A 23,126-nucleotide genomic window follows, 5' to 3' on the forward strand; every position below is an offset into this window, starting at 1 on the left:
GGTCAGAAGACCGCCATCATACAGTCGCGGTAAACCGCCACGGTCATTCTGACCTCCAACTGCCAAACCGCCGAAAACCCGACATCCACGGAAGGCCGCCTCATCAGCGGGCAGCGGAAAACTGGAGATGACCAAACCTCCACCGCCACGCCAACACAAACACGCCCATGCCATTACGACCCACGAATCCACGCGGCGGTCTTTCAACCGCGGTATTCCATTGGCGGTACACAGCGCCGCGGTCAAAATACACACCCAGCTCCAAAACACAGCCACATTGGACAATTTGAAATACACACACCTGATACACATACAAACACCACTCCCACACATCCAAGCAACTATAAAACACACACCCACATCACCCACAAACCCCCACTACTAGAAATTCGGAGAGAAGGCGAGAGAGAGAGAGAGAGAGAGAGCACAGCTATCGAAAACCCCCACACACAGGAACCCAACATCATAAACCACACCATATCTACGCACTCATCACCACACACCCCCACTCACATCACCACAAACACCACCCCACACCTCATCCACACCACCCTATGGCACCCCAAAGACACCCCAGGTTTTCGGACCAAGAACTCAGGGTCATGGTGGAGGAAATAATAAGGGTAGAGCCCCAGCTCTTCGGCACACAGGTGCAACACACCACAATAGCCAGGAAGGCGGAGCTATGGCAAAGGATCGTCTACAGGGTCAACGCTGTGGGACAGCATCCCAGAAACCGGGAAGACGTCCGAAAGCGCTGGAACGACCTACGGGGGAAGGTACGGTCGATGGTCTCAAGACACAACATCGCTGTGCAGAAGACTGGCGGCGGACCACCACCCACTCCTCCCGAATTCACTGCATGGGAGCAAGAGGTCTTGAACATCCTGCATCCTGCGGGCCTCGCTGGAGTAGGCGGAGGAATGGGCTCTGGTAAGTCTCATCTCAACTACTCCCTCCCCCCCAACCACCAGCATGCCAACCCACACCCCCACCCTCACCCCCAACCCCCCAGCACACATCCTCCCTGCCAATGTCTCACCAGCACAACCCACCCAACCCAAAACCAAACCCTGAATGGCAACACAAACCATGGACACCCATCACCTATGCATGACCACTGCACATACCCATCCCCCCCCCACAAACCACCCTCACAACTCCTCCCACAAGGGAATGCCAGCACTGGGGGACAAGGGCACCCACAAATCGCACGCCATGGAACACACAGAAGCAATAACCATACTCTTTTACCCCTGCAGGGCCCGAACGCCAACACACCGGCCAGGAGGGTCCAGATTTGTCCATCCCACCCCCAGAACAGGCCCCCAGTGAGGACAGCAGCTCTGTCGACCTAGAACCTGATGACCAGCCCGGACCATCGGGGACCTCTGGACAGTCGGTTCCCCACACACAGACACAGGCCACAGCAGACCTAACCCCCTCTGGGAATATCAGCACAGCTCCCACCCAGCGGGCCCATGCCTCTGTCTCCAAGACAGGTCAATCAGTGGTGTGTCCGCCACTACAGGGCACCCAGGCTGACCCAACACCCCAACAACAACAGGGACCTGGGGGCAGTGGTAGTGGGCACACCGTCCAGGGGACAGAGGCCCGGGGAAACAGGGCAACTGGGAGGGCTGCAGTGCGACAGGGGGGGGAGGACAGGCCCAGGGAACCGACTCTCCAAGAGGCCCTCACCACCATCATGGGAGCATATCACCACTCCCAGGAGACGATGGCGACGGTACTGGCCAGGTTCCAGGAGATCCAGGCACAGCAGGAGGAACGGTACATGGGGTACAGAGAGGAGCTCAGGAACATCGTCCTGGCCCTCAACCAAATAGTCACCACATTGCGGGACCATGTGGCACCCCAAAGGGCCCCTGTCACCAGCCTGGACCAGGAACAGCCTACCACCTCCGCCGGTGCTAGTGGACAGGAGGCCCCCACACAACGACAGGCCACCAGAACCCCACCTCCTGCTGAAGATCAACCACCCCGCAAGAGGAACCTGAGATCTCAAAGGAAGACAGAGTAGGATGCCAAGACCCCCGCCAGCATAAGATACCCCCTGATGTCATTCCACTGTCCCACATTGTCACCCTGTCCAACCTTGAACTGCCCCTGCTCCATCCTTCCACAGGCATATGGACAATGCACCTGTGCGACTGAGAACTGGACTCTGCCATGGACATTACTCCACCCCCACCCATCACCGTTTTACTATCATGGACCTATATGTAGCACTTTCAATAAATCACTAATTGCACTTAAAAAATCAGGAGTCTGCTTGTATTCTTAACAAATGTATTACACATAACGGTTCAAAAATGTTCAGTTACATTGTGATGACAACATACCAATGTCAATGTGCTTTACTCCATGGGCAAACAAAGCAGAAGTCACGCAGTGGGTCATACAGCCCCGAAAAGGGAAGGGAAAGTCACAATTCAGTTGAAAGGAACTGGGGGGAAACACAGAAAGTAGAGATGCAGGAGGCCTGAAGTAAATGTAAAATGGCGTGGGGGATTCTTACCTGTGTGCTACTGAAAATACTGTTGTATAACTGTGTCCCTGTTGTCCGTGTCGTCCCCGTCGTCTTCCTCCTCTTCACTCTCCACAGGCTCCACAGCTGCTACAACACCACCATCTGGAACATCCTCCTGCAGGAAAGGCACCTGGCGTTGCAATGCAAGATTGTGAAGCATACAGCATCCACGATGATCTGGCACACCTTCTTTGGTGAGTACATTAGGGATCCACCTGTCATATGCAGGCACTTAAACCTGGCCTTCAGGACCCCGAAGGTCCTTTCTATGATCCTCCTAGATCGCCCATGGGCCTCATTGTACCGTTCCTCTGCCCTGGTCCGGGGATTCCTCACTGGGGTCAGTAACCACGGCAGGTTGGGGTAACCAGAGTCACTGATTAGCCACACACGTTGTCTCTGTAGCTGTTCCATCACATAGGGGATGCTGCTATTTCGCATAACATACGCGTCATGCACTGACCCAGGGAACTTGGCATTTACATGGGATATGTACTGGTCAGCCAAACAGACCACCTGCACATTCATAGAATGATAATTTTTCCTGTTTCTGTACACCTGCTCATCGTCTTTTGGGGGTACTAAGGCCACATGTGTCCCATCAATGGCACCAATGATGTTGGGGATATGTCCAAGGGCATAGAAGTCACCCTTCACAGTGGCCAAATCACCCTCCTCAGGGAAAACAATGTAGCTCTGCATGTATTTCGTCAGGGCAGACAACACTCTGGACAAAATCTTAGAAAACATAGGCTGAGACATCCCTGATGACATGGCCACTGTTGTCTAAAAAGACCCACTTGCCAAAAAATGGAGGACTGACAGAACCTGCACCAGAGGGGGAATTCCTGGGGTTGGCGGATGGGGGACATCAGTGCTGGCTCCAGCTGGGCACACAGTTCATGTATAGTGGCTCGGTCAAGTCGGTATCGAAGTATTATATGACGTTCCTCCATTGTCGACAGGTCCACCAGCGGTCGGTACACGGGAGGATTCCTCCTTCTCCTCGCAAGTCCCAGCGGACGGTGCCTAGGAAGGAGAACATGGAGTACAGAGTCAAGCAACCCACAGGTACGTAACTACAGCTTGCACAGTACACGAATCGCTATGCATTGAATGGCTTGTATGAGTGGCAATGCAAGGCCTAGGCCTGTGTGACGCAGTAGAAATTAAGCCATGTGGGCCCTTGAAATGGCGGCTGCCTGACCTGAGAAGTGTGACAGTGGGATGTGAGGTCAATGCGCTGGCGTGACACACCGTGGCGGTAGGCGGTCGAAGACCGCGGTGCCAAGCCGCATTGGTTAACATTGAACCCTATGGGTTTCACGAGCCAATGACTAGGTGCGCCGGCGGTACGCACCGCGGCGGTACGCACCGCCGCGGGCGTGACTGCCATTTTCTAGCTGATTAATCACTCGAGACCTGATCATCCACAGGAGAGGACCTATACTGCAAGTGCTGCTGTGAACTCGGTCTGGAAGAGACAATGGCTGCTGCGACTGGGGAAAGGGCCCCTGCCATCACTACAGAAGAGTTGGAGAAACTTGTGGATGGGGTCCTGCCCCAGTATGCGCTACTCTACGGTCCTCCAGACCAACAGGTAAGTACACTGTGTGCACGTTGAATGGGCTATGCCTGTGTTGAGTGGGGTGGATATAAGATGGTGGGGTGGGGAGAGAATGACGAGTGCAAGGCACGACAGATGAGAGCATGTGCCACATGGCACGGTTGGGGAGGGGGGGCAAATCACATCTAACATGCGGAAAAATGATGATATTTCCAATTCCACCCTGTACATGTCAAATAGGTCAGCGCCCATCAGAAAGTCGACATTTGGCGTGCCATCGCCAAGGAAGTCCGGACCCTGGGGGTCCACAACAGACGGGGCGCCCACTGCCGCAAGAGGTGGGAGGACATCCGCCGCGGGACCAGGAAGACCGCTGAGTCACTGCTGGGGATGGCCTCCCAACCTAGGAGGGGTGCCAGTCGTACCCTGACCCCCCTGATGTCCCGGATCCTGGCAGTGGCCTACCCCGATTTGGATGGGCGCGTGAGGACATCACAGCAGACACAAGGGGGTGAGTACCAGCACATTCAGCTATCTTTACGCGCAGTGGAGGTGCCTGGGTGGGGGAGGAGGGCTGTGGGTGACATTAGGCCAGGGCGCTTTCTGTAGTGTAGTCCTCTCCTTTAGCCATGTCCCTGTGCCCCCGCCCCCCACCTCTGTAGGGTGACAAGTACAGCTATCCATGGTCCTGCATCACCCATGTGCGCGTTTGTTGTCCCTAGACCTGTTGGCCTAGTCACAAGTACTGAGTAGTGTACCCCGATTGCGCGGCTTAGTGCATGAGGCTCCTGTGTCTGTCCTCTCCGCCAACGGTGTTGACAATGCATGCACTCAACCTGTTTTTATTTCTCCCCCCACCCTTTTTCTTTATCTTCTTGTGCATGTGTGCTTTAGCATCATCAGGCGGAGGAGAATTGGCACCGGAGCACGAGGGAGCTGCAACTCACAAGGCTCCGGTGGGCCATGGCACAGACACTGAGGCCACCAGTGATACGGAGGGCGAGGGGAGCTTCACAACGGGGAGCCGTGGTGACACCAGCGACACCGACACGTCCTCAGATGGGAGCTCCCTAGCGGTGGCGGCAACATGCGTGCCCCCGCCTCTACAGGTACAGCCGCCACCCAGCGCACCAGCTCCGCCCTCCCAGCAGCCCCTCAGCCTTCGCTCCGTGCCCGCTCGCCCAAGAAGGTGGGCATCTCCTTCGCCCCAGGCACCTCAGGCCCTGCCCCTGTTTCCCCTGCTGCCCTCAGTGAGGAGGTCATTGACCTCCTACAGACCATCATTGTTGGGCAGTCTACCCTTTTGAATGCCATCCAGGGGGTAGAGAGGGAGGTGCATCGTAGCAATGCATACCTGGAGGGCATTCATTCGGGTCAGGCTGCCCATCAACGATCGTTCAATTCTCTGACCTCAGCACTGACGGCAGCCATTGTCCCTGTTTCCAGCCTCCCTCGTATAACTGCCTCCACCCTGTCTCTGTCTCCTGTTCCTCAGCCTATCCCATCCACACCATCAGACCAGCCTGCACACACATCAACACCCAAGGGCAGCTCATCCAGACATAAGCACCACAGATCACACAAACATTCACCCAAGTAACACCCAGATGCAGACATGCCAACAGCCACTACCACCTCTGTGTCCCCCACCTCCTCGTCTCCCTCCTCCCTCCCTGTGATGTCTCCACTCACACCTGCATGCACACCACCAACAGCCAGTACTTCCATCACCATCACACCCTCCAGTACAGTCCGCACACGTGCAGTCACCACCCCCACTGCCATTTACACGTCCCCTGTGTCCTCTCCCACTGTGTCTGTCACCCCCTCTTCCAAGACACACAAACGCAGGCAGCCACCCACCCAACAGCCAACCACCTCACGACAGCCTCCAGCCCATGCACCTTCACCCAAGGACAGCACACCTGACTCTCCTACAACCACCTCCTCTTCCTCCACTCCCATAACCACTACACCTACCCTTTACCTTGGTCCTAAAAAAGTTTACCTCTCCAATCTTGACCTCTTTCCCTCACCTGACCCACCCCCTCCATCTGCTAAGAGTCCCAAGAGCACCTCAGCCACCACCAGCCCGGCTTCAAGTGTCACCGTAGTGCATGGATTTTGGAGTCCCCCCTTTGCCAGCAGTGATACATCGGTCAGCAGCAAGGGGACAGCCAGCCCCCCCCCCCTGGAAAGAGGACTCGTAAAGTAAGGGGCCGCCGTGAGAAGACTGACACGGCTGCCCCCAAGGACCAAAGTTCTGCCACTTCACCTGCCACAACATTCAGGGGAGGCAAGGCCCAGAGAGCCACATCGAAGGAGGGCAAGGGCAGCAGGGCGGAGAAGTCAGCCAGCAGGAGCGCAGACCAGGAGGGCCCCACAAGCCCCATCCCGAGTGTGAGGGAGGACACCCAAGGGCCCAGGACACCGTCACCGAAGGGTCCAGCAACTGCTCGGTCGGAGGGCGACTGAGCAGGGAGTCCTGGCCAGGTCTGACTCCCTTGAATTACAGGACAAGCACCGCTGAAGAGGGCCCCGCCGTGCAGAAAGGCACCGCTGAACAGGGCCCCGCAGTCCAGAAAGGCACCGCTGAACAGGGCCCCGCCGTCCAGAAAGGCACCGCTGAACAGGGCCCCGCCGTGCAGAAAGGCACCGCTGAACAGGGCCCCGCCGTGCAGAAAGGCACCGCTGAACAGGGCCCCGCCGTGCAGAAAGGCACCGCTGAACAGGGCCCCGCCGTCCAGAAAGGCACCGCTGAACAGGGCCCCGCCATGCAGAAAGGCACCGCTGAACAGGGCCCCTCTGTCCAGAAAGGCACCGCTGAACAGGGCCCCGCCGTCCAGAAAGGCACCGCTGAACAGGGCCCCGCCATGCAGAAAGGCACCGCTGAACAGGGCCCCGCCGTCCAGAAAGGCACCGCTGAACAGGGCCCCGCCGTCCAGAAAGGCACCGCTGAACAGGGCCCCGCCAAGACAGGCACCGCTCCGCCGGGCCCTTCCTGTCAAGCACCGCTCCGCTGGGCCCTTCATCTCAAGCACCGCTCCGCTGGGCCCTTCCTGTCAAGAACCGCTCCGCTGGGCCCTTCCTGTCAAGCACCGCTCCGCTGGGCCCCACCGTCTCAAGCACCGCTCCGCTGGGCCCTTCTTGTCAAGCACCGCTCCGCTGGGCCCCGCCGTCTCAAGCACCGCTCCGCTGGGCCCTTTCTGTCAAGCACCGCTCCGCTGGGCCCTTCCTGTCAAGCACCGCTCCGCTGGGCCCCGCCATCTCAAGCACCGCTCCGCTGGGCCCCGCCGTCTCAAGCACCGCTCCGCTGGGCCCCGCCGTCTCAAGCACCGCTCCGCTGGGCCCTTCATCTCAAGCACCGCTCCGCTGGGCCCCGCTGTCTCAAGCACCGCTCTGCTGGGCCCCGCCATCTCAAGCACCGCTCCGCTGGGCCCTTCATCTCAAGCACCGCTCCGCTGGGCCCCGCCGTCTCAAGCACCACTCCGCTGGGCCCTTCCTGTCAAGCACCGCTCCGCTGGGCCCGCCGTCTCAAGCACCGCTCCGCTGGGCCCTTCCTGTCAAGCACTGCTCCGCTGGGCCCCGCCGTCTCAAGCACCGCTCCGCTGGGCCCCACCGTCTCAAGCACCGCTCCGCTGGGCCCCGCCGTCTCAAGCACCGCTCCGCTGGGCCCTTCCTGTCAGGCAGCGCTCCGCTGGGCCCCGCCGTCTCAAGCACCGCTCCGCTGGGCCCTTCCTGTCAAGCACCGCTCCGCTGGGCCCCGCCGTCTCAAGCACCGCTCCGCTGGGCCCCGCCGTCTCAAGCACCGCTCCGCTGGGCCCTTCATCTCAAGCACCGCTCCGCTGGGCCTTCGTGGATCTGGCGTCGTGGACTCATGTGGCTGTGGTGCCCCCCCTTCCCTTCCCCCTGAGGTGCCTGTAGTTTTATCATCTGATGCCCCTGCAGTGTTCTCTCCAACGGACTCAGGTCTCCTGTGTGGGCTTTGCCCATGTGTTGATACACTTTGGCCCACGGACAGTTGAAATTTCAGTGACTGTGCAGGACTTATTGCCTCTATTTATCGATTACGCAATGTTTTAACTTGATTTTTTTTAATTCATTTTCCTATTTTAGCATGACTTCAATGAACCTATTTTATACATAAATTTAGTTTCTCACTTTAATTATATCTTTTCATTATTCCGGGGGGTTTGGGTGGTGTCACTTTGACTTGGTGCTCTGCATTGGTGTGTAGATAGTTGGGGGGTGGGTGTATTGCGTATGTGTGTGCTCGTAACCCTTACTCCTCCCCCCTCCCCTGTGTCGTAGGTGCGGTACTCACTGTTGTCGTCTGCGCCGGAGTTTGTACTCGTGGTAGATGAGCAGGTAGACGAGAGCAGGTAGGATGTTCAATTCGGGTTCCATGCTGTCCTCCGTCCTCGTGGAGTGTATAGAGGTGAGCGTTTTCCCGTTTGTAGTCTGTTTCCGCCGTGTTTTTATCGGCGGGGCTCCCGCCCCAGAAAAGGTGGCGGATTGGTGAGTTGTGTTAGGGTGGGCGGTACATTGTCTGCCGCCTGCCTGTTCGCGGTGACCGCCGCGCTGTTTGTTTGTCCCCCCGTGGCGGTCGGAGTGTTAAAGTGGCGGTCTGGGTTGGCGGTTCCCGCCAGGGTCAGAATTCCATTTTTTTTACCGCCTGCCTGTTGGAGGGTTGGCCGCCGCTTTATCACCGACCGCCAGGGTTGTAATGACCCCCATAATCTATATAACCCATTCCTTTCTCTGTAGTGCAGTGCTTCATTTTGCCCACATCTACTTATGGCAGACAGAATAATATTATCCACATTTTATATGTGATGTGTGTGACATAATATCTTATTTATTATTCATCTGCCTCTTTGGAGTCAGGGTAGAAAGTGGAAGGCATTTGGAGAAGAGCAGGGTTATTAGGATTAAAAATAGAAAATTGATAAATACAGCTGCAGATAGGAGCAAAGTACACAAAGCGCTGGCTAGCATACCTCCATTAATTTAGCAGCATAACAGCTAGTACTCCATCGTGCATAAAGCCTTTCTAAAAAATGCAAGGTCATTTATTTTTATTTTTCCACTCAGAGTGTCTGTTTAGTTAAATGAAAAGCCTTTAAAAGAAATACACTCACTGTTTATTAATCTGGTGCTATTCTGCTTTCATTATTTTCTGCTAGACAGTCAATGCTTTTTCTGGAGGCATGTGTGAGTAAATAATTAAAATTTGGCCTGTGGCTCTCCTAATCATAATCACAAATTCCAATGGCCCTAGGGGTCAAGCAGTGTACTGCTATTGTGGCACGCACTACTTAATTTTAAACAGGTGTTTACACAGAGTATTGTTTACAATTTGTCTTCTGTTTTTCTCAATATAGCTATGCCTGCTGGTTTACCAGCACTATACTCCAGGCAGGATATAGCAGCCCATCTCCAGCGGCAGAGACAGGAGACCATCCAGGCTGAATACCGGCAGCTGATGGTCTTAGAGGATGCAGAGGTGAAAATACAAGCGGCCTCTGACCTCGGATCCAGCTCAGCAAGCCGATCCCATCCTCCCGGTCATTCCATTGCCGGCACCAGCGCTGTCACCAGCTATCAGGAACTGTTTCTGACCCCTCCTGAGCTGCCACGCAAAGGACATTGCTCTGGCCATCCTGTAGCAACTGGACCACCTAGAGAGGTGGGTGGAGAGCCAGATGGAGGAGATCCAGAGAAGCCTTGCCAGCTCAAGACCTAAATCAACAGCACCCTCTTCTCATCCCTTTTTTATTTATTTTTTGTGTTGGTGAAAGGGACTTGTTGTGGATGGGGAGGGTGGGAAGGGAGTTGGGACCAGGTTTTGAACTTAAAATTTAGTTGTGGACTTTTGACTTTCGGGATGGGGGTGATTTTTTGGGGAGAGGAGTGGTCTGTTGTGAGTGTCAAGGGTGGCTGTTCTATTTGTAAAAATAAAAGGGGATGATTTATCTTACTTGCTTTATGCCTCAAATGTTTACTTTGATGATTTAGTTTGCACTGCTGTCTTATAGTGGTGCCTGTTATTAAACAGCTAAAAAAGTGTATGTCATTTACTTATACCCTCTACTACCTCTGACAAAGACAAACACTACAAAAAAGAAACCAACAATACTCATGGGGGTCCTGAGCAGCACACCATCATCAACCTGGTTAAAAGAAGATAGCTTGCTAGATATTGCAGTAGCTTTTCATCAGTGATACACAATTGCCAGATGTGACCAGTTGGGAATGAAAGGGAGGGATTGCTAGTATCTTTAAAGATTATATTCAGTGCAAATCCTCCTCAGTCACCACTTCTGAAGAGGAAATCTTTCTCAATAAAGTTTTTGCATACTTTGAACTTTTCAGGCATGTTAGTATATCACCATCCATGGCTTGTAGCTGATTTTATTCAAGAGCTACTAGAAATTATAGCAGCATATTGTTTAGAGACAGCTAATTTTACACTGTTAGGTGACTTAAATATCCATTTTGATGATGGCACAAACCCACAACCAGTTGAGTTAATAAACTACCTAAGGGCACTAGGGTTCTCACAATTGGTGACTCATCCCACACAGAGCAAGGGATATCTCTTTGACCCTATATATTCAAATGTGACAACTATGAAAGTGGCTTCACCCCTGACATTGGTATGGACTGACCACTCATTAATATAATTCTCTATTCTGAAGACCCTAGCCCCTAGTTCTGGCAGAGCCTTGAGTAAATTGATCGGTCAATGGGTCAAATTGGATTTGAAAAGTTGACAACAAGACCTGATCAAGCATATTCCAGAATGTGAAGATGATATTTTTTCGGGCTATTCAACCTTTATGGTTTAAATAGAGGAAACAGTAAAAAAAAAAACTGATCCCATTTAAATAAGGGAAATGGAGAGGGGATAATGTTAGGCCAGACTGGTTTACAATAGAATTAAGAGATTTAAAGTGACACTGCAAACAACGGGAGAGAGCATGGAGACATTTGAATGATGAAGAAAATAAAGTGCTCTATAAGAAAGCAGTCAAAGATTATCACCATGCAATACAGAAGGCCAATGTGGTTGTTTTTACAATAAGATTAATCAGGCTAGCTATCCAGCTAAAGAGCTGTATGTGATTGATAACTCTTTTCTGAAATCTAATGTAATGGGTAAAGGTGTTTCTCCCTCGAAGGATTATTCTGAGTTGCTGGCCAAATTTTTCCTGGGCAAAGTCTCTTTAGCCAGGACCAGGAATTTCCTAGATGATTTAGAGATTTGCAGGCCAGACAGTGATCCTAGGGCAACTCTTGCTTCATTCCCACTGGTAAATAGCTCACAAGTTGTAGATACAGCAAGGCTAATAAAAAATAGCTCCCCACTCAATCCTGTCCCAATGAATATCTTATTAGAGGATGGTGAGGAGGTTATCTCTGCCCTAAAGATTATGTACAGCAAGTCGTTGAAATCTGGTCAAGCTCCAGAGGATTGGAAGCACTCAGTGATCCGCCCACTCTTAAAAAAACTATCCCTGGACCAAGACAAACCAGAGAAATACAGACCCATTTCCTTGCTTCCAGGGATAGGGAAAACTGGATTAAGGCAATTCTTTGTTTGTGAGCAGTCCAGCCATTGTCATTAAAAAGCTGCAGATTATTCAAAATGCTGCAGCCCATTTACTTTTAGGAATCCCAAAGAGACAATTGGCTGGTCCAGCATTAGCCCCTTTGCAATGGTTACCAATCAAAAGGAGAATAGAATTCAAGGCTCTTTGTATTGTACATAAAATGAAATACTCAGATGGTACCCATTCATTGAAACATCTGGTCATCCTTCATGTGGCCAAGAGAGAATTAAGGTCTAATAACCTCTCCCTCCTTGAAGTACCAAGAATTAAGAGTGAAAAAGGAGGTGGTGGATCCTTTGCATACACGGCAGCTTTACTCTGGAATGTCCTCTCTCTCAAACTGCGATCTAACAGCAATCTTTTGAACTTTAGAAAGCAATTAAAAACCATTTTACATAGGTTGAGTCTGTGCTGTAAATACAGAGGTTCTTGTGCTTTTCTAGAGAGCTGGGAAGCCCAGTATTGGGTAGCTGCTGTGCCTTTTAAGAGCCTTATAACATAATATAACACAACCATCTGTTGTGAAAGGGAATGATGAAGAGATAAGTATGACAAAGTTCTACTAAATGCTTTGCAGCCAATCCTTCTTCCCCAGAGAGATAGTATATCTCTAAATGTTATGTCTTCTTGGTTTTAAAAATACAAATTATGGAGGATTGAAGTTAACCCACCCATTTCTAGAAATTATGATTTCTAAAAGGAAAATCATACTGGGTTGCCAAAATGGCCGACGAATTTCCACTCTTCTGGGAATGCCTGTCACTCTTGGGTGCCCGGCTGAACCTGTCTGGTGGGTAAGCTAGAGAGTGTTGAGCTTTCACCAAGTTTTATTCATGCAGGAGAGGAGTGGACAAGGAGAAGGCCTCAATATTGAAAAACACAAACTGTATTATAGATTAAAGGAGAATGACAAAAGGAAGCAAGGTAAGCTTCATGAGGAGTCAGGAGTGTGCCAAAAAGAGGCAGAGCAAAAGCATAAAGAGGAGTTTCAAGCTTTGAGCCAACAATGGAGCAAACACACAATCAGCAGCATTTCCCAAATCAAAGTACCTATCTCCAGTCAACAGAGGTGAGGGAGTACTAGGCCTCAGAGTCATCACCATCATGAGAGTTTCTCTTTGAAGTCATTAACTTTCTTCTTCTAGCTGTTGAGGCAGTCCCACCCTGAGTCCTTTCATCTTCCTCCTACTTCTCCTGATTCTCCTGATTCTGAGTAACTCTGTCCCAGACCCAAGCTGAACAAGGTAGGCCTGTGTAGTGCACTGCTGTTGAAGAACAAATATAGAAACAGAATTAGTGTAGTTTCTGTAGATTATTGTTTGGTACCTAAAGTGACTGGTCTGGTCTCTGAGGTACCAGAAAAAAGGATCACCCACCACCGCCCAAATATTGCAAATCATCAAATCAAGTTAAAAAAATTGTTGAACTCTCTCCATCATATTCAGCCACCACATACATCATCAATCATCACTCACAATCAATCAATATATCACCACTCATTGGTACAATAATTAGTAATTACGGCTTCCAATCCAAGCAAGGTGGTTGAAAAAAATATGATCTCCTCTTTGATGGTAGCAACACATTAGATTTTTGCATTGGCACTGGCAGTCTTTTAATCAATGATCTTCTGTGGCATCCCGGCTAGATGATACAAAAACAGAAAAAGGATAGGCAATGACATGTGAGTGAGGGAGGCAGGCTTTGTCTCGAATATCCTGAAGGGAATGTGGGAGCTTCCTCACTGCACATGGATCCAACTCCAATCTGGCCATATATGTGTGAATATTATAAATGGTGGGGCAGCATAAATCAAATACAACAATCTACCACTTGCTATTTTTTGCAAAGAAATAAAGGAAAAAAGAAGTTCAGTGAGAAATATTTAAAAGGTTGTATGGTGGCACTAGCATACTCAGTCTGGGAAGTAGAGCAACTTAACAAATGCAGCGTGTTGAGGCACACACAAGAAGAGGCACAACATGGTAAAATGACGAACAGGATATCCGTCACGTTTGTGGTGGAGTAATCCCCTCCTCCAAACTCGTAATCAGGCCCATAGTGCCATAAGACATGGATGCACTCTTTAAAGTTTTTTCATATTTCCACGGGACACCTTTAGAATTGCCTTATAAACCTTACCATTTTAAATCAAATGCTTTACAAATGTTTTCTTTAAATGTCCCATTTGGCCATCTAATTTTCCAAATTTCTAAAGTAAGAACACATGTGACCATCCCCTATGATAATGTTGTTCAGATATCTCAAATGCCTCATATGTCACACTCTTCACCAATTTTTATGTCCCACCACTTTCAAAAGTCACCAGCTGCCACTGTGACCAATCATCCTCTTCCTTCTCCTCTTGTGTTTCAGGAACAGTGTAATCAGGTGGTATAAAATGCTGGTTCATTTTGATCCTGGTTAATCTCTCCATGTTTTGAGGCAAGAGACTGGTACTTCTCAGTGTAACAACCGTGCCAGCTGTACTGAACACATGTTCAGCCGATACAGTGGTTACAGGACAAGCCAGATACATTATTGCTAGCCTGCTGAGCTGTGGCCATTGGTGCATCTTCCCATACCAATACACCAATGAATTTTGATCTACATACAGTTCTTTTGGATCATCCAGATACTCCAGGAACACACTCTAAAGTGTCATTAGTGCTGTCACTTCCTCAACCTCTTTCTCCTTCGCCTCTGCACTAGACTTAAGACCTGCCACTTGAAACCAAGCCAATGCTGAGGTTGGGTCTGATTCTTCTGATTCTGTTCCTACCAGTGTTCTTGTTGCTGGTGTTGGCTGCTGTGAAACAAGTTTGCCCTCTCTGGAAGTTGAAGGTGGCACACCAGAACTGTGGAGTTTGCCATTCTTCTTCCAGTTGTCCAGCTTGCTCAACAATCCACCTCTTGTATTTTGAAATATCCCCTTCATAAAAAAGAATGAAAGTGGGAAGAATTTTTTTTGTAGCATTGATCAAGTAGGGTGGTACTCTTTGGACTTGATAATGGCAAGCGATAGCTTAGGCTCCCAACAAGGCATGCACTTCTGAGGTTTCGTTCACATCTCCGAGTGTGGACCTTTCATACACCTTTTTTAGCTGCTCCTGTAGAAGATGCAATAACCGGATAACTTGGCCCATTGTACTGTCCTCCTTACTAACTTTGTGTGTAAAAGCCTCAAAAGGGGGCAGCATCTGTGTCAGGCATTTCACTAGGGCTGATTTGTCTGCATCCATGGTCATAGCTTTCTAAATTTCATCCCCTCCTCTTAGAATGACATAGTCCACAATTTATCTGTACTGCTCAAACATACTCTGCAACATATAATAGGGTGAGTTCCAACATGTTGGCACCTCCTGTATCAGGGCTTTAACTTGTACTCTGTTAACACAATGAATAATCCACAACTGCTTTCGGGCTTTGAATGAATTGCTCAAATGTGTGCAGATTCATCTGCGGGTGCTCAGTATGTTGCTGGCTATGTCTTCTTTTTTGAGAAAGTCTTGCACAACCAGGTTACAATGTGCCAAACACAGGACACTGAAATAGTCACTGTCTGCCATGGCAGTGACTATGTTACTGCCACGGTGCATGGCAACATATCCAATTCTGAGTCCCCTGGGTTTCAGCCATTCAGACACCTGGCCGTTAAATTTGTTCAAGGTGTTTGCAGCTGGGGGTGATTTCTCCATGATGAACATGGCTACTATTGCATGCTGCTGAATTCTCATAAAATAATCTTCAAGGCCAAGACCTGTAGATAGCTGTTGCTTTACTCCCGCAAAAGAGATTCAGTGTGCAGTAATACACACGTAATCAGTATCTCCGCTTCACCTAAAACCAACCAAGCAAGAAAAGTTGGGGAAAGTGTTGCAGATTGAAATAGTACAGACAAATGCAATATTAGTGCAGTTGGTTACTTATGTAATAAATACTAATTTGATCAAGTATTGTACCACACCACCACATCATAAAATTCAATTTAAAATCAGGCAGCATAACATGCACATATAGCCCTTTGCTTTATCTCCATGGGTTTTAAAGGAGGCACCTGAGTCAGATAGTGATGCATGAGTAAATGGAATAATCCTTAAAAAACCTATGGCGGCAAGATGGTCAATGGGAAATGGAATGATCTTAAAAAAATGAATTATGCTGCTGATTTGTCTTCAGTGCACCACAGCCAGGGTGTCCAGGAGGAAATGGAATAATTATACACCTAAAGAAACTGAAGCCCTTATTTATGAAAAATTACACACAACTGCGTTAGCGCAGTTGTGCATCAAAAATGTTAACGCCATTCCATAGAGTCATCTGTGCTCCATATTTATTGAATGATGAATAATGTTGCTAAGGAATGGCTAGCGTCATGAAAAATTACTCTAGTCGGGACTGGATGGTGGTCGAAAAAATGGCGCTAGACAGATTAGCGGCAAAAAATATTCCACTAGTCAGCCTAGAGTCATTTTTTGACACCCAAGCAGCCTAAAAATGACTCCTGTATAAATATAAATAGAAGTCATTACCAAAACCCCAATACCCACCACTGGGGACCAGTGTCCCCAAGACCGCACCAGCAGACAGACCCGGTGGCAGCCTGGGGACCACACGTAAGTGAAAGGGACACTACTGGAGGAGGGAGCCCATCCCAGGTAAGGTTAGGTAAGTATATGTGTTAACACATATACTTACCTAACCTTACCTGGGATGGGCTTCCTCCTCCAGTAGTGTCCCTGTGGTGCGGGTGGGGGTGATGCTGGGGTTGGGGTGGGCATCTTTGTGCCCAAAATAGGGACACCATGGTGGACCCTATGGTGTTTCCCTTTGAAAATGTGCCTAACTGCACTTAAACGCCTGGTCTGACCAGTCAGAACGTTTTTACATTAATCGGGCTTAGCGTCATTTTCTGGGTCCGCTATCTAGGTGTGCGTCATTTTAGTGCCGGGAGGTAAATACGGCACTAGGATGCTAGCATCATTTTTAGGATGGGAATGCCTACCTTACATCTCATTGTTGCAATATGACGCAAGGTGGGTTGGCGCTCCTGAAAAATGGTGCTAACTCCAATATTTTGATGCTAGACTGGTTTAGTGTCAAAAAATATATATGGAATTAAGTTAATGCCGCTTTAGCATAAAATAAAATGATGCTTAAGCGACGCTAACGTATCATAAATATGGGGCTGCATGCAGTAGTGCAGCAGTGTTCCTTTGGTGGATGGATGAATGGATGGATGGATGGATGATCAAGGCAAAATGCTGAACTAAATCAAACGAAATAACAAATTTAAAAAAATCAATCAAAACAAATAAAAAAAAAATTAAATATAAAATAATAAAAACAAAACTAAAATACAATAAATAAATAAATAAAATATTCAAATAAAAAAAATAGACCACAAAATGTAAATAAATTAAAAGAGAAATAATTGGCAAAGGCACACTGGCTGCATGCACAAAATGGCTGCCAGCCACATACTAAAACAACAACAAGGAGCAAGGAGGCATGGCAAACAAAGAACACATGCAAGCCTATGGCAAAGGGACACTGGCTGGATGCAGAATATGGCCGCCAGCCAAATGGTCAACAACAACAATGAGTAAGGAGGCATGGGGAACAAAGATGAGCCCATGCAAGCCTAAGGCAAAGACACACTGGCTGGATCCACAAAATGGGAACTAACACAATCCAAACTGGCCTTCTGGCTAGATGGCCCATTGTTAATCCAGGCCATATAGTAAAACAATATTGCAAATTTTACAAACATATAGAAAAGTTACTGAGCTGTGCAACATTTTTCCTTTACAGAAGATGAAAAATCAATGAAATGCAAAATAAATAATAACTAGGCCCATACTTAAACTTGAGGCCACCCATCACTATACATTTTTAAAATCAAATTAAATCAATATTGGTGCATGCCCAAGCAAAAAAAAATACCCTTATTCAGTAGTTTTGGAACTTACTTGTGTGATTAAAAAAAAAATCAAAGGCCCTCATTATGAGTCTGGAGGTCCCAGGTCTGCCAGACTCAAGGTGGTGGTCTAACCTCCACCAAAGTGATAGTCCGACTGCTTTGACAGTGGTCACACCGGTACATTATGACTGTGGTGGTTTGGCCATGGTTGGAGGGACTGGGAGGGACTGGCAGTGCTGGAGGTCCTAATCCGCCAGGCAGCCCTGCATGCAGTGCTGCTCTGGTGATTATAACTCCCCACTCTGCTAGCTTTTACATGGCGGTTGCACCACCTTGTAAAAGCTGGCAGATACAGGGTGCAGGGGGGCCCATAGAGGTCCCTCCACTGCCCATGCACTTGGCATGGGCAGTGCAGGGGCCCGCATGGACAGTCATGTCGCACTTTTCACTGTCTGCTGTTGCACCCTACGCACCGCACTATTGCCGCTGGCTTGATTACAAGCCGGTGTCAATGTTGTTGGCTGTTTCCTGCTGACTCAGTGGGAAACTCGTAATAGGGGCCAATGCAGTGACCTGACCACAGGAGTTTGTCGGGCAGCCTTTTCCACCCGCCAAACTTGTAATGAGGGCCTAGGTCTTTAATTCCACATGTATATCCAAGAGACAAAGAGAGTGATCCTTCCACCCCGAAATCCAAGTTAAAAGTGACCAGGAGATAGACAAAGCAATGGGCGAAGCCTGCTGGACAGGAACTTGAAGTTGGAGCCTCAGGAGCACTTCCTTTCTGTTTGCAAAAAATAAAAAAAATAAAAAAAACTTCTCACACTTAAAAAAATGGGAAGGGTCCATTGCAGAAGAATATCCACTCAAAAACCTATTTTTTTTAAACTAGATTCAGCTGTATCTTAAGTAGAAAATCCACTCCATGTGCATTTGCACTCACAAGTAGGACTGTTTTTGCCACCCTCGCGGCCAGAAGCAGTGTGGGTAAACGCAAAGTGTCACGCATGCAGCCGGAAACAGTGGGAGTGAACACAAAGGCCCTCATTATGAGTTTAGAGGGCAGAAAAAGGCGCTCGCCAAACTCCTGCGGTCAGGTCACCCGCAGCCACTATTATGAGTTTCCATCCGGTGGCCCAGCGTGAAACAGCCCAAAACATTGACGTCGGCTCGTAATCGAGCTGGCAGCAATGGTGCAGTGCGTAGGGTCCAACAGCACCCGTTTCGCTTTTCTCTTGTCTGCTGAGCAGACAGTAAAAGGCGCAATGTGGCTGTCCATGAGGGGCCCCTCCACTGCCTATGGCCATGTGCATGGGCAGTGCAGGGGTCCCCCATAGGGCCACCTGCACCCTGTATCTGCCAGATTTACATGACTGTGCAACTGCCATGTAAAAGCGGAGAGGGGAGTCGTAATCCCCAGGGTGGCATGCAGCGCTGCCCTGGTAGATTAGGACCTTCAGCACTGCTAGTCCTTCCAGTGGAGTGAAACTGGAGATGCTGGTGGTCCGACCATGGCCATACCACCACAGTCATAATGTGGTGGTCTGACCACCAACAAAGCGGTCAGTCAACCGCTTTAGCAGTCAGTCAGACCATTTAGCAGTGGTCCTAGGACCACCAGACTCATAATGAGGGTGAAAGTCTTGCATGCGCTCGTTAGTGGCCCTTGAGTGCCATGCTCTGCTATGCCTGTAATGCAGAGAGCCTGAATTCTGCAATCTCCACCGGTGGAGCAGAGTTCTATACCCGGGTGTAGGAAATAAACTTCTCCCTCATCTTGTGCACATAGACAGGTCAAAGGTTTCTAAGCTGTAGCCAACTGGCCTCCTTCACTTTGGTTCACCCAGACACACAATACATATATCACACAGACTACATACATACAGACACATGCACTAGAATGTTAGCAGATCATTGGGTCTAGCTTGTAACAGATAAACTTTACAGGAGTGGGCCAATAGGTCATCAATCCAGTGACACAGAGACAAAGGTGTGGTCATGACGAGATGATCACTGAAACACAGTGTGCTGACACCACCACTGCTTTCTATGCTAGTAGTTATGACTAGAGATCCACTCTCATTGAAGAAAGCATGTTTGGTGCACCAATCCAGGTCTGAGATTAGTCCAGGGCCACACTCACATCAAGGGACAGGGCTAGGCTTTCACAGAAAAATAGATTTCTGTGATGCTGTGCTAAAAGGAAACAGAAACCAAGATAACAGATACTTGCAATTGTATACTCCCAGAAAGGAACATTGTTGGTCACCATGTAGGGTGTCCCAAATATTCAAACCCATATCAGATTTGAGAGTTTTTTTGTTGAATTAGCAGCAAACTCCAAGCAAAACATACAGTTTCCTGCAGGGAGAAAGATGCTCATTTTCTTTCATCTAACAAAAAGCAGGTGCTGACCACTACTCTAAATTAGTGTTTCTAAATGTTCTTCTTACCTTTTTCTCCAGGTAAGAGAGGGTCAGACTGAGTACTTCCTCAGGTTCACGGATCGTGTATTTCTGATAGAGTGATGCATGCTTCTTTGTTTCAAAAAATCGATAAGCCATCTGTCATGAAAAGTAAAACACGCAGTGAAAAAATCAATGGTTTGCCTTTCTGTTGAATTCAAGAATACGTTTCTGGTAGAGCCTGGTGCATATTTGATGTTAATGTGATTCTGATCAATGATAAAGTGCTAACTATAGCTGTTACTCCTTGGTGTAGGGCTACATGAGGTTTGGCTTATATTTTAGCCATATGCTTATGCTGCTGTGCTAGAGTTGAACTGCGCTGTCTCACACTATGGCATTGATGTAGCATTTGTGCTATGAGCAACTTGTCAATGTATATCTCTTAGTAAGCTGATTGGCTGTGATAAAGGGGCAGATTTATAAAAGCATCACCCAATGCAGCAGTCAAAAATGTTGCGCTATATTGCACATGAGGGAGCAAGTAGGACAGCACCATATTTAAATCAATATGGCTTTCTCCTCCCCTGGCACTGAATGTTGCTGCTGTGCACCACACACACAGCTTTGCGCTATGGTGCAGGGTGTGTGTGAGTCTAGCATAGGTTTTGCACTGGAAGCATTCTGTTTCAATACAAAATACTATGCCTAAATAATTTAAAAACTTTTTTCTACCTTATATGTGTAGTGTACAGTACAGCACACAGGTAAAGTCAGAAAAGAAAAGGGAATTGGGAATATTGCTACTTTTAATGCCTGCTTTTAAATGTCAGCAAATTTTGTTAGCAAAACCCTGTCTTACATTTTTAGTAGATAGAGTTTTGCATCAACAAGCATGGGTGACTGCATGAAATTTCCATCTAATGCATGCTAAGTAACTCAAAGCAGCACTACTTTGGTTACTTTTAGGCAATTTCCAGCCCAAAACAAGTTTTGCCCGGGAAAATAAAGAATAAAAAGAGCATTCCATGCTGGTTTGTGTCTTTTTTGTGACGTGAACGCAGCACAAGATACTGGTAAATATGCCCCACAGCTTCCTTCTGAGGTACTCAGCTAGAAATGTAGGCATTACTGCTGTTTTGCTTAGTGTGCTTCAACAAACTTTAGCTTGTTAGACAAAGTGTTGCATTGTCAAAGTAACATTTTGAATGCTATGTCACCTTCCATAGTTATAACAAGTGCACCAAAAATGCAAGTTATAAGTATTAATTCCCTGAATTTCAGTCCATGCCACCAATAACAATAGTTTAATTAATCTTTTATGATCCCTAAGGAAAAAAGCATTGGGAAAACATGTTTTGGGACCCCTCCTTTTTCACGGCAACCCGCTTGACAGATCACCCTGAAACTTTCAAGACAGCAACTGAACCAACTGTTGTATTAGTTTTAAAAATGTCTTGAAGATTTGTGAAATGACACCAAAGTTATAGTGAGGACCTCTTTTCTATAGAAAAAGCATATTTTGTTTTGATAATAACTTTGGCACCATTTGATAAATCTTCTCAAAATTTTCAAAGACTATACAACGCTCTCTATGGTGTCTGTCTGAAATGTTTCAGGGTGATCTGTCAAGCAGGGGCAGAGCAAAAGGGGGGTCACAAAATGCATTTTCCCCATTCATTTTTATTAGGGATATTGAACAGCGTTATCGCTGAAACCACTGGATGGAATTACACCAAATTTGGCAGAAAGGTAGCTCTTGCCAAGGGCTCCATTGATCCCATTCCCTAGGGCCAAACAATATCTATTAAGGGTAGAGAGCATGCAGCCCTCTCTCCAACCCTTATTTGACCCTGGGGACCCCATCCCCTGGTGCCAGCTACAATAGAAAGGGGTGGAGGGCTATGTGCATGCAGTCCCCACCCTAAGCCTTAATAGGCTCCAGGGTCCACAACACCCGGGGCCAAATACAATAATAAAGGGGAGGGGTTGCATTGCCCCCACCACAACCATTCTTGGGCCCTGGAGACCTCACCCCCAGGATAAATCTAAGGAAGGAGTTGTGCAGCCCCCTCCCTGAGCCTTATTAGGCCCCAAGGACCCCCATCTCCCGGGGCCAAATATAAAAAAAAGGTCATGGGTTGCCATGTAGCTCCCCAAGCCTTTATAGGCCCTGGGGACCCCACCCCTGGGACCTTTTTTGTTCCAAAGGGGAGGGGCTGCAGGCCTCCCATCCCTAAGCCTTATCAGCCTCCAGGACCCCATCCCCCAAAGTTAAAGCCAATGAAAAGGTGGTCTCTTATGGAAACCCTCTCCAAGTTTTCTGGGGCACCAGGGGCCCATCCTTCATGGCTGAGTAATTAGTGAAGGGGGGCACGCAGCATAATTAAGGTCCAGCCAGGGAACCAAGGGCCAGATGTAGCTAACGGTTTGCGACTCGCAAACGTCAAAAATCGCCGTTTGCGAGTCGCAAACCTGAGTTTGCTATGCAGAAATGCATTTTGCGAGTCGGGACCGACTCGCAAAATGCATTTGAGAGTCACAAATAGGAAGGGGTGTTCCCTTCCTATTTGCGAGTCGCCGTGGTATGCAACTCTATTTGCGACCGCGTTTGCGGTCGCAAATGGAGTCGCAGTTACCATCCACTTGAACTGGATGGTAACCCACTCGCAAACGGGAAGGGGTCCCCATTGGACCCCTTCCCCTTTGTGACTGGACCCCATATTATTTTTTCAGGGCAGGTAGTGGTCCAAGGGACCACTACCTGCCCTGAAAAAATTCCGAAACAAAAGGTTTCGGATTTTTTTTCAAGTGCAGCTCGTTTTCCTTTAAGGAAAACGGGCTACACTTGAAAAAAAAAAACTGCTTTATTTTCAAGCAGTCACGGACATGGAGGTCTGCTGACTACAGCAGGCCTCCATATCAGTGAGTGCCCATAGTCACTATGGGGCCGCAATTTGCGACCCACCTCATTAATATTAATGAGGTGGGTCTTTGCGACCCCATAGTGACTCGCAGACGGTGTCTGAGACACCGTTCTGCATATGGTTTTGCGACTCGGAAA

At 48.6% G+C, this 23,126-nt stretch overlaps 1 protein-coding gene across 1 annotated transcript in view; it reads right to left on the minus strand.

Annotated features, from left to right (window-relative positions):
- LOC138247429 (putative methyltransferase DDB_G0268948) overlaps positions 1–23,126 on the minus strand; it is a 102,712-nt gene that overhangs the window by 73,881 nt on the left and 5,705 nt on the right. The window contains exon 2 of the mRNA XM_069202061.1: positions 20,111–20,221. Coding sequence (XP_069058162.1) covers positions 20,111–20,221 — 111 coding nt within the window. The remainder of the gene's footprint in view (positions 1–20,110; positions 20,222–23,126) is intronic.

This window comes from Pleurodeles waltl, chromosome 7 (genome assembly GCF_031143425.1).
Source record: "Pleurodeles waltl isolate 20211129_DDA chromosome 7, aPleWal1.hap1.20221129, whole genome shotgun sequence".
Taxonomy (NCBI): Eukaryota; Metazoa; Chordata; class Amphibia; order Caudata; family Salamandridae; genus Pleurodeles; species Pleurodeles waltl.